Here is a 16228-nt window from a genome sequence, read left to right as displayed (position 1 = left end):
GGCCCCTCACGCCCCCTCACGCCCCCACTTTGCTCCCCACAGCTCCGTCCGGTTAAGGGCCCGGTTGTGCCCAGCACACAGCAGGCGCTTAATAACGGCCCGCCGCTTTCCGAGGCCCGGGGAGCGCCGGGGCGCTGCGTGCGTGCAGGGGCGGCGAGCCTTCGAAGCGCAGTCTCCTCACGCCTGCGTCTCCAGACTCGACTCCACTCGGCCTCCGCGCGGGGAGCAGCGGGGGAGCCCTTCCCGGAGCCGCGGGTGCAAGGCCGCCGGAGCCCTCCGCAGACCCGCCGGAAACCCGCTCAGCGCCGGGACGGCCCCATGCCGGAAGTGTGTCTCGGGCCCGCCCCCGAGCCGTCATTGGAAGGAGCCCCGGGGGGCGGGTCTCTTCCCAGTTCTGCTTCCTCATTGGCTGACGTGTCTGAGCTGAGCTGGTCCGCGGGTTGCTAGGAGCGACAGGCCCTTGCCCCGCCCCTCGGGCTATCTTCATTCTTTTTAAATCCAAAATTGAGGCCCAGGTGGCCCTTCACCCCGCAGCCTGGGGGCCTGCCCGCGGGTCTGCGCTTCCAGGGGCCTCGAGTCTCGAGGAGCCCAGGGATACAGAGACACGCGGGCAGCCGGGACGCCCGGAACGATTCTCTCGCGGAACCATTGCGGCGAGGCCCCTCGGAGCACGCGCAGGGCCGGGCCGCGGCGGGCCGGGCCACAGGGGCAGGGATGGCGGCGACGGTGGCTGCGGCGGCCGCCGACGCGGGGCCGGGGGTCGCGGTGCCGGTGGACCTGCGGCGCGAGCAGCGCATGGTGTGCGTGGAGTACCCCGGCGTGGTGCGCGACGTGCCCAAGATGCTGCGGACTCTGGGCGGCGAGGAGGGCGTCTCCCGGGTGAGGAGCGGCCGGGACCGCGGGGCAGACGGCGTCTCGAGACCTCGGCCGGGGGGGGGGGGGCGGGGGGCGGGGGGACCACCCGGGGGAAGTGCAGTTTCCTTGGCAACGGAGCTGGGGGCGGTCGCTGGGGCGCCAGTGGGCGGGCACCTACCTCCCCTCGCCGGGGAGGACCGCCTGCCGGGCGAACGCCGGGAATGGGCTGTAGTGGAGACCTGGGGCGGGGCGTCCTTTCCATCCTCTTCTCCGGGATCCGGGGAGTGCAGCTCGGCTGCAGGCCCGCGACCTGCTGGGCTGCCCCTCCCTCCTTCACAGAGTAGACCCAGGCGCGGGAGGTGCTGACCAATGGAGAGGGGACCAGGTGCTGCGTTGTTAGGGTTAAAGGTGGTAACGGGGAGCGCCGTCTGCCTTCCGCTGGGGTCGTGACCTCAGGGTCCCGGAATCGAGTCTCGAATCGAGTCCCACGTCGGGCTCTCTGCTCAGCGGGGAGTCTGCTTCTCCCTCTCCCTCTGCCCCTCTCCCTGCTTCTGCTCTCTCTCTCTCTCTCTCTGTCAAATAAATAAAATCTTAAAAAAATAAAGGTGGTGATGACCAATGACGTCTTCCGTAACAGTTGCAATTCCAGGTGCTTTACTTATGTATCATCCTCATTAGAACCCTGCTGGGTAGCAAGTGACGGTGTCTGCATTTTACCCAGGTAACTGAGGCAGTTTGTTCAAGGTCTCTGGAAAAATGGGGGAGCTGGGATGAATTCTTACCTCGTGCAAGGCTGGGGGGGAAGTGATTTTCATGCGCCAGAGCTTGAAATGTCTCTTCTGTAGAGAGTCCTTCTCTGACTGCTGTAATTGAAGTGGCTTCTAGTAGTTCGCATCTGGCTCCTGGACCTGTTAATCCCACCCTCCCCCCACCCCTCTCTTGTAAAGATTTCGTTTATTAGAGCAGCATGCCTAGGCACAAGTGGGGATGGGGGTGGAGGGGCCAAGAGAGAAGGAGAAGCAGACTCCCAGCCGAACAGGGAGCCTGAGGCAGTGCTCATCCCAGGACCCTGGGATCATGACCTGAGCTGAAGGCAGGTGCTTAACCAGCTGAGCCATCCAGACACCCTGACCTGTTACTTCCAGCCTGAAATTATGTTTTAACATGTTTATCGTATCTTGGCCGTTTGGCTCTGAGACTGTAAACTCCTTGAGAGCAGGACCTTGTCTCATTCGCTTCTGTAGTCCTAACATCCACGATAGTACCTTCTTCCAAAAATATTTGTCAGGTGCACGACTGAATCCTCACGACAGTCTAATGAGTTAGGTACCATTATTCCTATTTTTCAGATGAAGACTCAGGTAGGCAAAGTTGGGTCAGACAGTACAGTAGGGATTTGAACTCACGCATGTCTCCCCTTTGAAATCTGAACTCTTTTACCTGCTGCTTTCTCATCCTTAATGAATATTGAAAACCTGTCATTGAACACAGGAAGCCACAGAGGCCCAGTCAGTCACGTTTGGTTCTTTTACCCTGACTTACTCATTTTACCGTGGCATTGACAGGACCCTTGCTCTCACTGACCCCAGGGGTATTTGTATCCGGCTACAATGTGAGCCCTTTGGAAGAGACTGGTCATTGATTCATTCTGTTCATGCTGCTTGTGCACTTCCTCTGCCAGGCCTGCATCTGGGATTATTCCCAGCCTCATGGTCTCATAGATAATGTGTTTCATGAGAAGGGAATCCTGAAGGTTGAGGCTTCTTTTAACTTCCTTTCCCTCCATGTTTTCTGAGCACCTACTAAAGGCCAGGCTGTGTCCTTAGTGTTGGGAGCCAGCAAGCTAGAAGGCAGATGCTCTTGGCCCAGTGAGCAAGGTTGAAGCTTTCATACACGCACAGCCGACACTTACAGGGTCCCTCCTGGCCTGTTCAGGGCAAGCACTCGTGGGTGGGTGACCCATGTAGCATGTTCATCGCGAGTTAGACTCCAGACTAAGTGTGTTACATATCCAACAATTCAGTGATTCGTTTAATCATTGTAACAATCCTGTGAGTAGGTACTAGTCGTATCTCCATTTTAAGGAGAAGGAACCAAGTTTTGGAAAGGATAAGTGACATCCTGTCGGAGTCTTAGTGCTTGCTACTAATTAATTTCCTTTGGACCTGGAAACATTTGCCTGTGAGACTGAATAGCAAGACCCTTTGGGGCAGGTAGTTCCTAGAGTAGGAAGTCAAGACAAGCCACCCACCCCTGCCGGCCTCAGTCCCCTCCATGGTAAACCCGGGGTTGAAAAGACCGCCATGGATTGTTGCCAGAGGAGGCTCATGATTCCTGGCACTGAACAGGCACAGGGAGGAGGCGGGAGGTGGGGGGAGGCTTTACTTAGTTGGCAGTTAGTGTCTCCAGCCTATTAGAAGGTAGAGACTATCCTTATTTTCTCTGCTAGGTAAACACTAAGATACTCAGGTTCAAAAAAAATGGGTCTCTTGAGAATTAAAAGCTCAGAATGAACCATAAGCCTCCTGGCCCTTCCCTTAGCAGCCAGGTCACCATTAGGCTTTTGCTGAGAGGGGAGCAGCCCCCTACCAGCTGCTTAACTGGTCACTGCTTCACTGTCTTCGTTGGCCATGCCACAGATCTATGCAGACCCCACCAAGAGGCTGGAGCTCTACTTCCGGCCCAAGGACCCTTACTGCCACCCTGTGTGTGCCAACCGCTTCAGTACCAGCAGCCTGCTGTTCCGGATCAGGAGGAAGACCAAGCGGCAAAGGGAGGTGTTGGGGCTTGAGGCCCAGCCAGAGGTCACATTTGACATCGAGATTCTTGGCATCATCTCCACCGTTTACAAGTTTCAAGGTAACTGCAACTTTCTGCATTGGATTATGTCAGGGCCTGCGTCCACATTCCTGCAGGTGCTCTGTGGGTCATCCACAGGGAAGGGGGCCAGTCTGTGCCCAGGAGTGAGGGGCAGGGGAGGAGCAGAGTGGGGCAGCGCAGGCCCAAGAGGCACACGTTCCTCCCTCCGTGCAGCAGTTCTCAGCGGACTGTGGGCTCACTGCTGCCTTATCTTCCACATCCCTAAGGAATCCCTAAGTCTCTGAGTCCATTATGTGGGGGCCAAATACAACTGCTTAGCAGGCCTCTGGTTTTTGACCCTCAGCGTTTTGGAACCTCCACTAAGTCTTGGCTGGTACTGGTCCTGCTTTTCCTCTGCAGCCTTCCCAGATCACTCAGCCTCTTGGGACCTCCTGTTTCTTTGAAGTCTTAGCCAACTGTTGTCTTCCCTGAGGTCCCTAGTCAGTTTGCTACCCGTAGGGAACCCCAGTGAGGAGGCCGTAAGGGGTTGAGTGGGGCAGGCAGTAAGAAGGAACGAAAGGGCAGGGGCAGGGGCTCGGCTTCCTTCAGCCTTGGGCACTTGTCTGTAGTGTGGGGCCCTGGGTTTCTTAAGCCCTTGTGAAGGGTGGGGGTCAGGGGGATGGTGTTAAGGGACCGGCTCATGCACACAGGAGGCACTTGGCAGGTTACTAGCGAGCCTTAGGGATGCACAGTGCCCGCTGCTGTTCTGAGAGAGAACCTGCAGAGAACACAGATGGGCAAGGAAGAGGGGCTGGAAAGTGGAAAGAAATGAAACCAGGACTAGGGACCCTGCACTGTGCATGTTGAATGTCAGTCATTCTGGTGGAACATGGTATCCCCCTCCCCACAACAGAGAGAGGGCTGCCCCTCCTCCTGGGGGGAGGTCTCCCAGTGATGCATTTTCCATCTGTCTGCTTGAGCCGGCACCCCACTGCTCAGTGCACCAGCAGCACCCCCCAAACCTGGGAGTTTGTCTGAGGCACAGCATCCCAGAGTCTTTAGCTAGGTCCCAGGTAAATCGTGTATGCTCTATATTTCAAGAAGCACCAACCTAGACCAGACTTTTGCACACTGCACTGCCCCCCGCCCCTCTAGGAGATGCCCAAGCACATGGAGTCAAGTGCATGGAAGTATTTCGAAGGTGCCGTTTCGGCTCCCACCCCCATTGCCCAGAAGTGCCCACTGCCCAGCTGTCTTTGGCACCCCGAGAACATGTGGGTGTTGATATGCAGCAGCTGCTGTTTCCTGGGAAGGTGTAATAGGGTGTCCACCATCTGGCTGCCTCTCTTTCCAGGGATGTCCGACTTCCAGTACTTGGCTGTGCACACAGATGCCAATGGCAGGCACATGTCGATGTATGACAGAGTGCTCATGCTCAAGCCTGAGAAGGAGAGTTTCTTCCACCAAGAGCTGCCGCTCTACATCCCCCCACCCATCTTCTCCCGGCTGGATACCCCAGTGGACTATTTCTATCGACCAGAGACACAGCACCGGTAAGCCCCTCCAGTCCCCCTGCTGCTGCAGCATCAAGACTCAGAGCAAGGGCTCTGTGGTTAGAGTTCCTGGGTCCAGGGCTCAGCTCTGCCACTCCCGAATCAGGCCCTCAGCACTGCTGGCTTTGCAGGCCTGTGGCTCCAACATCTCTGGAGGTGGCATAACTGATACCTGTGCCCCAACCCAGAGATCTTGCTCAGAGGTCCCAGGCCACAGAGAGGGTAACAGGATGTCACCTTAAGACTTGAGAGACCTATGCCCAAAAGCATGTACCTTGAAATACTTAGAGCAGTGAGTGTTCATTGATAGAATGAAGTCATCAGTCCATTAATAGGGATGTGGCTGATGAATTTACAGCCCCTCTCTGCTGAGGAACACCATGTAGTGTCTGAGAGAGCGGGCTCGTGGACCAATGTGGCACTTGCCCAGGGTACCCTGCTCTATGAAAAAGGCAGCACCTTTTGTGGTATGAAAATAAATTGTGGCATGACAATAGAAACCTAGAAAAATCTGGAAGATAGGGCCCAGAGCAGTTATCTGTGGAGGGGCGAGAGGATGAGAATGTTCTTTTTCCTCACTAAATGTTTTCATCAGCAAGTGCTGACCACGGGTCATGGAGCCCGGCATCAGCAGAGAACAGACCTGGACCACACTAGGCTGGGTGGGGTGCTGGATGGCGCAAGAGTGAACCGTGAATGAGCGATGGGCCTGTGGTCAGGTGTGTGTCTTAGAGGAGACAAAAGGGGTGCGGGTCATAAGGGGCAGTGAATGGGGTGAGGTCTCCGTTTGAAACAGACCTGAATGATGACAGAGCTGGGCAGGTAAAGATCCGGGGAGAACGTTCTAGATCAGGGGACTGGCACCAGCTGAGGAGGGTCCAGGAGAGTGGTAGGGCTAAGGGTCTCAGACTGAGGTGAAGGGCTTAGATTTGATTCTATGGAGAAGGTGTATTGTCCCCTTTAAAAAACACGGAGGTTCCCAAACACAGCCCGAAGTAGGAGAGTGGCTCCGTGGAGGCCCAGCTGTGGTACAAGCTTCAGTGATGGACATCTGCCTGCCACTTGCCACACCTGCCTCGGCCCCCCCGCTTCCCAGTGCGTCCTCGAGAAAGCGGTCTGCGTGCCTCCCACGGGGAAGGACTCAGGTTCTCCCACAAGCCTGTGTGCTCTTGCCAGGGCCAGGGACAGCACCTGACCCTTCCTGACCACAGGAGCTAGTGGTGGTTTGAGGGGCAGAACGTGACAGACTATAGGAACAGAGCAGGTCAGGTCTCCCCCAGCCGAAGCCCTCCATGCGGGGTGGCAGGGTTTTCTGCATGTGTGGTACTTGGCACAGGAGTCTCAGGTTGGTGGAGGACAGACAATTTACATATTTCTGAAATGCTTTGATTATTTCCCTCATGGCCAGAAATAGACACGAAGCATTTGCCCTCATGGCCAGAAAACAGACACGAAAATATGCAGAGGAAACCAGACCCTCCGCACTCTGGGTCCTGGCAGGGGCTGGAGCAGCTGAATCTCCCCCACTGTCCCATGGGGCTGGGAGGCAACTGCTCCCAAGCCTCTGGGAGGGGGACAAGGGAGGAAGGCCACCTACCCTTGGACCACACACCCTGTTCCCCTCCCCATGTGGCTTATTGATTTTCTAGCAAATGGAAACAACCTGCCTTTTCTCCCAGGGCCACTATTGATTTTTCAGCTCTGCTGGCCTTCCTGGATCTACCAGGGCTGGCGGGGAGGCCAGGCTGCAGCCTTGCTGGACCTCGTCTCTTCTCTGCTGATGCCGGGCTCCACGACCCGCGGTTGAGCCTCCTACAGGACTGGGCAGAGGATGGCCTGGGAGCCTGGCCTGAAGGGGGTCCTTCCTCCTTGAGGGAGTTAGTAGGGCAGCTGGCGAGGCAGCCAAGGAGCCATTTCCCCATGGTCACTGGCCCCAGTGGACTACCTGGGCTGGAGTCAGTCACTGAGGCCTTCCCTCTTGGGGGTGTCCAGGGTCTTGGGGGATGTCTTTGAAGACAGGGCAGTAGTACACCTGTTCAGGGTGGTTTCTAATGGAGTCACTGTATAAAAAAGGCACAGACTCGCTCCCTTCTTAGTCATTTTATTTCCCAAAGTAAAAAATCACTTTGTCTTTTATAAGTATGCAGGTGGTTTATACTCATGTTGAAAATTAAGGTAGAAATGAAACAATTTTAAAAGGTAATAATCACCTGGGGGGCTGGGTGGCTCATTTGGTTAAGCGTCCAACTCTTGATTTTGGCTAGAATCATGATCTTAGCGTCATGAGATCAAGCCCCAGGTCAGGCTCCTTGCTCAGGGTAGAGTCTGCTTAAGACTCTGTCTCCCTCTCTCTCTGCCATCACCCCCCCCAAAATAAATAAATAAGTCTTTTTAGAAGTCTTAATTAAAAATAAACAGAGATCCCTGGGTGGCGCAGCGGTTTGGCGCCTGCCTTTGGCCCAGGGCGCGATCCTGGCGACCTGGGATCGAATCCCACATCGGGCTTCCGGTGCATGGAGCCTGCTTCTCCCTCTGCCTGTGTCTCTGCCTCTCTCTCTCTCTCTGTGACTATCATAAATAAATTAAAAAATTAAAAAAAAATAAGTGAAACAATATATTTCAAAATAATTTTGTAGGTTTGGAGTAGGGTATGGATGAAATGAAATTGGCTGTGTGGTGATAATCATTAAAGCTCACGATGGGTTGTGAGGCTTCTTGAGACTCTTCTCTCTGTTTTAGTATGGGCTTGACATTTCTGACATCCCACCTTTTTTTTTTTTAAAGATTTTATTTATTTATTCATGAGTGACTCAGAGGCAGAGACACAGGCAGAGAAGCAGGCTCATGCAGGAGGCTGATGCCGGACTCGATCCCAAAACTCCAGGATCACATCCTGAGCTGAAGGCAGACACTCAACCGCTGAGCCACCCAGGCATCCCTGACATCCCACCTTTTAAAAAATATATATATTTTTTTAATTTATTGATTAGAGAGAGAGAGAAAAAGGGCATGCACAAGTGGGGGAGGGAGGGGCCAAGGGAGAGGGAGAAGCAGATTCCCCGCTGAGCAGGGAGCCTGATGTAGGGCTTGATCTTAGGACCCCAGGATCATGACCTGAGCACCCCCAGCTCCTCTACCATCCCACAGGAATAAGGTAGCCACCTTAGCATCTCAGCCTGGTGCCAAAAGAGAGGGGCCTGTGCATAGCTGGTGCTTAACCCTCACTTTGCCCTCTGTACTGCTCAGTAATGTCCCTCATTCCTTCACCTAGCTGTTGTCGAGATGTTTCTGGGTCAGACATGCTCTGTCAGAGGTGGTAGGATGGGGTTCTCAGGGCCCTGGAGTCCCAGCTCTGTCCTCACGAGCTCTGACTCAAGGTAGGTATCTAGCTGCTGTTGGTTACTTCATAGGAAATTGATTCCCTTCTTATAGGATTGTTTTGAAGGTTTAGTGAGTGAGTCGTAAAAGTCAGCAAACATAGGTATTGCCTGCCAGCTGATGAAGTGGGTCCTGTGTGACCACACCATCCTGAGCTCACCATTCCTGCCTGGTGGGCACTTGCACAGTTTCCAGTTTCCACAGGCTATATGGCGCTGTGCATACACTTCTCAGACCAGCAGCCTCACCCCTTTTGGCCTCCCTGAGCTGTCCTCGGCAGTCGCTGTCCCTGCTCCTGCCTGGCCATCAGCCTGAGAACACAGGTGCTGAGAGTCTTCCCCAACCCCTGACCCAGGTTCCAGGGAGGGGCCCCTACATGTGTGCTGCTGGCATCATCACGTGGTGGGCTCCCTGCCTGGTCCGGCCTGGGGTCTTCCAAGTGCTGCAGCCCACACCAGCTCTCTCTGTCTCAGGGAAGGCTACAACAACCCCCCCGTCTCGGGAGAGAACCTGATTGGCCTGAGCAGGGCCCGGCGCCCCCACAATGCCATCTTTGTCAACTTTGAGGAGGACGAGGTGCCCACGCAGCCGCTGGAGGCTGCTGTCCAGACATGGAGGAGGATTTCCACCAACCCCATTGACCAGAAGGTGGAGGAGGATTTGAGAAAGGTGAGCTTGGGGCCCGCCTCCTCACTGACCACCTCCCGTTTGCCCACCTGGGTCCCTTCCCTCCTTTTGCTGTTGGCTGTACTGACTTTATTTTTTTTTTAATTTTTATTTATTTATGATAGTCACAGAGAGAGAGAGAGAGAGGCAGAGACACAGGCAGAGGGAGAAGCAGGCTCCATGCACCGGGAGCCCGACGTGGGATTCGATCCCGGGTCTCCAGGATCGCGCCCTGGGCCAAAGGCAGGCACCAAACCGCTGCGCCACCCAGGGATCCCTGTACTGACTTTAAAACTGGTTCATCAGGGATCCCTGGGTGGTGCAGCGGTTTGGCGCCTACCTTTGGCCCAGGGCGCGATCCTGGAGACCCGGGATCGAATCCCACGTCGGGCTCCCGGTGCATGGAGCCTGCTTCTCCCTCTGCCTGTGTCTCTGCCTCTCTCTCTCTCTCTCTCTCTCTCTCTCTGTGTGACTAGATTAAAAAAAAATAACAAAAAAAAAAACACACAAAAAAACTGGTTCATCAGCATATGGGAACGTCTCCTCTCCAGATGTCACATCTCAAAGCCACGTCAATATAAGCCCTACATTCCCAGGGTTGAAAATACTTCTTAGAATTCTTGAAAGGGGGTGGTAAGCAGTCGGTGCATTGTCTGCTCGTGACTTCACAGTGGAGCTTTGGGGTTCAGGAAACCTTCTTTTCTCTATCACTGGTGGTAAGAAACCAGATGGAGCACATACTGTATGCCACCTGATGCTTCGTCCCTGCTAGTGCTGGAGTGGACAGGAGTGGCCTTACACTGCCCCCCAGCTGGCAGGTCCTGGGAGGAGCCTGCAGTTGCCTGTTACTAATGCCTCCACAGGCATCGATGGCAGGTTCTCAGTGAGGCCACACTGCAGCTGACTGAAGCTCTCCTCTGCCCTTGTGAAATTGACTCTTCCTTTGTGGTATGGGGGCATATTTCTTAAAAGACGTGTGGACACCTTACTGGTTTCCAGCAGTTGGACACTGGAGGGGAGACGTAGGGGACCCTACTTGTCCTCTGGATCCAGCCCAGTCTTCTGCCTGGCTGGAGCCCTTCCTGCCCTCCAGCCACCCTGGCCTTCTGCACGCCTCCCTTGGGCCAGGCCATCCTCTTCATCCTTCATGACATCCCAGTTGAGGTTCCACCCTTGAGTTTGGGGCTCAAGGTCCCAGAACTCTGGCACGTCCCCCTCTTGGCCCTGCTGTGGCTCCTTTGGTTGTCTGCCTCCCCACTGTCCTGTGAGTTTCGTGAGGACAGAGACCATGTCCTTTGTGGTCATCTCAGGACGCCCAGGCCGAGCAGCTGATCCATGCCAGGCGTGCATTCCCCTTCTGAGGGTAGGGAAAGTGATTGGGCACAGCATTTCCCAGAGGCCACTCCTTGCCGGGTCAGCCGCTGATCTCCACCAGTTCCTCTCCCCAAAGGTCTGCTGGGGGCCAGATGGGCAGGAAACAGCTGGTGCTCGTCTCAGTCTCTGCCTTGACAACCCCCTCCCCCCCCCACAGCTGTTTGAAATCCGGCCCATCTGGTCACGAAACGCCGTCAAGGCCAACATCAGCGTCCATCCTGACAAGCTGAAGGTCTTGCTGCCCTTCGTGGCCTATTACATGGTGAGTGCCTGCCCAGCCTCTCACCTTGGCACCCACCAGGGCTGCCCTGATGGCTAATGTGATCTCTCTGAGCTATGGCAGGAGCATAGGCCTGTCCCTGGCCCTCCACAGCCTCCTCCATAACACTAGCCATATTGGGATGACTTTAGGCGTAGAGAGTAATCACATAACTCTTAAGTAACGAGATTATACATTTTTAAATGATCCTTTATTGAGAACGTTCTAAGGACCAAGCACTGGGTTAAGTGCTGTGGACCTGTTGTATCCTGTTTCCCTCCCCGAGGGGTGACAAGCAGGATTCCCTTCTTACCTCAAGCAGAGCCAAGGCTCAGAGAGGCACATAGAGACTCTGTGCCAGGGTCCTCTAGCCAGCATGGACAGAGCCATTTGGGACCCCAGCCTGTTTGGCTGCAGAGCGCAGGCCCAACCACGGGGCCACCTGGCTAGGCTCATTCTACTTGGGCTGAGTGGGTGTGAGGGTGGGAGGGGCGGATCCACCTTGGGCCCAGTCCAGGACGACCTGGAGATGAGGCGTCATTACTGAGGTTCCCAAAGGTGCTGGAGGAAGGCATCCTACCTGCCAAAGATCCCCACATGGTGCCCTGGGGAGGCAAGCCTGAGATATGACCATGACCGTGATGACAGGTGGGGCACAAGGGAAGCTCATCCTTCCTGTGCTCCGACCCTAGCCTTCAGAGAGCCGCTGTCTGTCTTTCAGCCTTGGCTTTCTAGATAGAAGCACTTCAGGAGGACTGGTTGGGACAGTGTGTCCCCCCATTGGGATGGCAGTAACACCGGGCACTTCCTGTGCTAAAGGCTCCCGGGGCATCATCTCATGTAGTCCTCACAGAAGTGATAGGAAAGGGGGTTTCTCTCACCCCCAGCAAGAAGACCAAGGCTCAGAAAGGCCAAGTGACCTGCCCTACGGCAGAGCTGAGGTGGGGTTCCAGAGCTGTGTTGCCATCTCTTGGGGTGTTTGGCTGCCACCATCACCACCACCCCCGCCCAATATGCATCTCTGAGGAAGCCAGGGATGGACCTTGGCCCCACTTCACATGCCCACCTTTCGTCTCCAGATCACAGGTCCCTGGAGGAGCCTGTGGATCCGATACGGGTACGATCCCCGAAAAAACCCAGGCGCCAAGATTTATCAAGTCCTTGATTTCCGAATCCGTTGTGGAATGAAATATGGTAAAAAATTACTAAGATCTTGGCTTTCTGAATTTCTCTCTCTCAATATCTTTCTTTTGCTGGCATTGCCTTCGTAATAAAAATGTATCTTGGTAACGGTAGAAGTCTTTCTCCCCTGGTGAGATGTATGCAGAATAGCATAGAAATGAGTCTCCCAGCTTGTGTCCTAGCTCCACCCTTCGCCCTCTGGCTCGGTACTCATCCCCTCCGTCCCCTCTGTTATTCTGCATTATTATAGTTCCTGTGGTGGGGGCCAGGCACCTAGTCAGTGTCCTGTCCCCGGGCCCTCAGTGAGCTGCCACACATGGAGCAGCAGCACGCAGTCCTGTGGGGGGGGTGTGGAATGGTGACTGCTGGCGCCTGGGGGCACAGTGACCCTCTCTCAGGAGCCAACCCCAGCAACCCTGGTGCACCTCCAGTGCAAAGGCAGTTCTGTTTGCCAGATGGGGCTCTGCACCCATTTCCTTGTCTGCAGGTTATGCCCCGAGTGACATGCCTGTCAAGGCGAAGCGCAGCACATACAACTACAGCCTTCCCATCACTGTCAAAAAGATGCGTGAGTGCCTCTGCTTGCCTCGCAGATTGAGGCTGATTTGTCCTCATAGAGACACCAAGGGAGACGGGTGTTGGGATGGTGGGGTGTGGTGGGGTGAGGTGGGGGGGGGTAGGATGGGATGGGGCTTCCCAGGGGCCGCTCCAGGGTGCACAGGCCAGCACCTTGGGGAGGGGGATGGGGAACATCCTGCCGTATTCCAAAGTACTGCTGCTGTCCCTTGCAGCCCCCCAGGTTGTCACCATGCAGGACCTGAAGCAGGGCCTGGGCCCATCGGGGACAGCCAGCTCACGGAAATCCAACTCCAACAAGTACAAGCTCAAGGTGGGCACCCCCTAAGCCCCTGAGAAAGGTGGCCGCCCACCCAGTTGGAGGTCTGGGGGACAGTGGAGAGGAGGCCCCTCCATTGTGAGGGGCGGGCACATACACACTCCCAGAGTCCTGGGTCTGGGCCAATGGGCAGGACTTTGAGAGTCACCTTTGCCCGTCAGGACCGTTGCATGACTCCCAGCCTCTAGGAGTGTTTTCAGGGCATTGACGACCATCTGGGCAAAGAGGTGGTAGCAAGTGTCAGAGGGAAATGTGACACTGGCAGCTGTACGTGGCTGCCTTATATGAGGCTGTGGCCACCACCCAGATGGGCCAGATGGTGTGCTCGCGTGCATGTAGAGCCACGGCAGACCACCGGGCCCCTGCCGTGGGTGGGGCGGGGAGCTGCCAGCTGAGCCCCCCAGCCCTGGCTTCACTGCCTCATGCAGGGGGGCACGGGGGCACAAAGACCGGTGCTGTCAGCATTCTCTTCTCATGGGGGCAGCCACAGCATCGCCTCAGTGGCTGTCCTTCCCCTTAAGCACTCTCACTCTCACCATCCCTACCTCTAGAAAATGGACAGCCCTGCTTCTCAGCGGGCAGCCTGCAGGGCCACAGAGCAGAACCTGTTGGTAGGAGGTGGTGAGGAATGAGGGCAAACTGCAGAGCTGGCATGAGCCCACGCTGTAACATGTGCTGGCCACAAAGCTCGTGGCTGCAGGGCGGGGGGCGTGTCAGAGCCTCTGCACACCTGCTCCTGGCCTCTGGCCTGTCCACACCCCCCGAACCCGGGGTGAGGTGGAGGGGAGCCAGGCCTGCCCGGTGCAGACCATCTGGGGAGAGCTCTGAGCTCCAGATCACTGTCCCATCCTCCTGTTCTCTCCCCAGGACTCAGTCTACGTCTTCCGGGAGGGGGCCTTGCCGCCCTATCGGCAGATGTTCTACCAGTTGTGTGACTTGAACGTGGAAGAGTACGTAGTGAGGGGCCCTGAGGTGCCCAGGTGGGGCTGGGGACCAAAGACTTCCCTGCAGTTCTTCCCCTGCATTGGTGTCAGTGGGGCGCCCTACCTGGGGCGGCGGGTGCTGGGCGCCCCTCCATCAGTCTGATGGCCCCCAGGAGCAGTTTCCAGGGTTTGCACGGGCCACACCTCTAAGCCACTGCGCTGGGCAGAGACCTATGGTCTTCTTCCTTCGCCTGCATGGAGGCCTGGGTCACAGTCCTGAGCCTCCCGGCCACTGGAGCCCCGGCAGCCTCTCAGCCAACTCTTAGTAATGTTTAAAGGAGGGTCGAGGAGTGCTGGGATGGGAAGAGCAGGAGCACTTAGACACGGCTCGAGTTAGGTGAGAGCCGGGGTGCCCGCAGAGAAGTGTGCGTGGCCACAGCCCACATTGTGTGCAGCCCAAGGGCAGGGGCCACACTGGGGCAGGACCCCGGCAAGGAGGGTCCGGCGTCCACAGCTTTTCTTCGGTGCTGGGCTCGGTCCCCTGTGTGGCCAGCCGAGTGCTGATCCTCTGAGCGCTGTACCGCCTCCGCTGGAACGCGGATGGAAACCCTCCCAGAAACTCCGTGTCCTGGTGCCCAGGTTGCAGAGGATCATCCACCGCAATGATGGGGCGGAGAGCCGCTGCACGGAGCGAGATGGCTGGTGCCTTCCCAAGACCAGTGACGAGCTGCGAGATACCATGTCCCTCATGATTCGGCAGATCATCCGCTCCAAGAGGCCTGGTGAGAGCCGCTCGGGTGAGGGGAGGCCCCACTCTGGGGACAGAGCAAGTATCCCTACAGGACTTGCTCCCCGAGAAATTGCACCCAAGAATCATCCCCCCCGGGAGCCAGATCTCCAGGCTGCCTGCCTCTGCCTGGGTGGGAGTCATGGTGCTCGGCCCTGGGCCCTCTGGCAGGAGACAGGCCCTGGGGCAGGGCTGGAGCTGGGCTGGCTCTGCCGGGAGCCACCACTTTGTGTCCTGGCACCACTCTGCCTCTTACTGCTGCTTGCGAGCATGTTCAGTCTCCCTGTCACCCCCACACTGCCCGGCCCCTCTCCCAGGACCAGACAGCCCTGGCAACTGGCTGGTGGTGAGGGCTGTGAGGAAAGGGAGCCCTTGCTAGGCTGTGGGCCTGATGAGGCGGGGGATGGGGGGAGTGAGCAAGAGGGCCCCTCTCATGGCTTCCCCAGACCCCTCCATACTCCGCAGAGCTGGCGAGAGGAGGGGACAGGGCCCCATCTGAGAGTTTGCTTGAGGCTCTGGACCCTCCCTCCAGAAAAAAGCACTTACCCAGCATGTCCTGTGCATTCTCGGGGTCCCTTGGACCCAGGAAGCCGCCTAGCCTCCTCAAGGAAGTGGTTTTCCAAGCTGTTGGCTTCAGTATCTCCCTGAAGTGCTTGTTAAACAGTAGAGTGCCAGGTGCCCCAGGCCTCTGTACTTCCCGAGGCAGCTTCTCTGGGGCTTGAGCCCAGACACCCAGAGCTGTAGGTAGGCCTCCAGCAATCTGATGGCTGGTCACAGGGCTGGGCTGTCTGGCACCTCTCTGGGGCTCAGACCTGCAGTAGCTGGGGATCTGGGGGCCACGCAGGAAGTCTGTGCTGGGACACACATGGCCTTGTCTCCTGGCCCCAGCTCTCTTCTCCAGCCCGGCCAAGGCCGACAGAGAGAAAGAGCAGCTGACATATGAGTCCGGGGAAGACGACGAGGACGATGAAGAGGAGGAGGAGGATTTCAAGCCATCTGATGGCAGTGACAATGAGATGGAGACAGAGATTCTGGACTACGTGTGACACAGCCCTGCCCCCAAGGCTGGGTCTCCTTGATCATGCAAGACTGGTGACGGAGCCAGGACAAGCTGTGGCTCCCCAGTGCTGCCCACAGTAACCAGAACAGCCCTAGGAGCACCCCCAGAGGAAAGCTGGGGTCTTGGCACTGGGTGCAGCTGACCCTGCTCCTGCCTGTCTGCCTGTGACACCTGCTGCTTGGGGCTGCCCTCGGGCCCCCAGTGCTTGGGGAGATCCCCAAAGGACTGGCAGCCATGAACCAGCCCATTGTCTAGCAGGCTGGGCCGGTGCATAGCACCTCTCTGTGGCTGAAAACAACAAAAGCTGGAGGTGGAGATGATGTGACCAGGGGAGGTGTCAGTCTTGCTTTGGAGCTTATGACTGATGGCAGTGATGGCTGGTGACCAGTGAGGAAGCTGGTCCGTGGTCACAGATGGGCGAAGACTGTCCTTGGGTTTGCATCGCATTCATCCGGGGCCCAGTTGTCCTTATCAAATATACTTTCTCAAGGAGTCTC

General features: G+C 56.6%; 1 protein-coding gene across 1 annotated transcript; it reads left to right on the top strand.

Annotated features, from left to right (window-relative positions):
* Nucleotides 1-490: 490 nt before the first annotated feature.
* On the top strand, nucleotides 491-16226 carry GTF3C5 (general transcription factor IIIC subunit 5). Its single transcript, XM_055332113.1, has 11 exons — nucleotides 491-879; nucleotides 3495-3714; nucleotides 5009-5207; nucleotides 9059-9254; nucleotides 10783-10887; nucleotides 11964-12078; nucleotides 12554-12634; nucleotides 12858-12955; nucleotides 13829-13911; nucleotides 14524-14666; nucleotides 15560-16226. Exons 1-11 carry the CDS (start codon nucleotides 715-717, stop codon nucleotides 15715-15717), a joined length of 1563 nt encoding a protein of 520 aa, XP_055188088.1. The 5' UTR covers nucleotides 491-714; the 3' UTR covers nucleotides 15718-16226.
* The last annotated feature ends 2 nt before the right edge of the window (nucleotides 16227-16228 follow it).

The sequence above is a fragment of the Nyctereutes procyonoides genome, unplaced genomic scaffold, assembly GCF_905146905.1.
Source record: "Nyctereutes procyonoides isolate TBG_1078 unplaced genomic scaffold, NYPRO_anot_genome, whole genome shotgun sequence".
Classification (NCBI taxonomy): domain Eukaryota; kingdom Metazoa; phylum Chordata; class Mammalia; order Carnivora; family Canidae; genus Nyctereutes; species Nyctereutes procyonoides.
The sequence above is the reverse complement of the archived record's forward strand: the minus strand, read 5'-3'. Positions and strand labels throughout refer to the sequence as shown.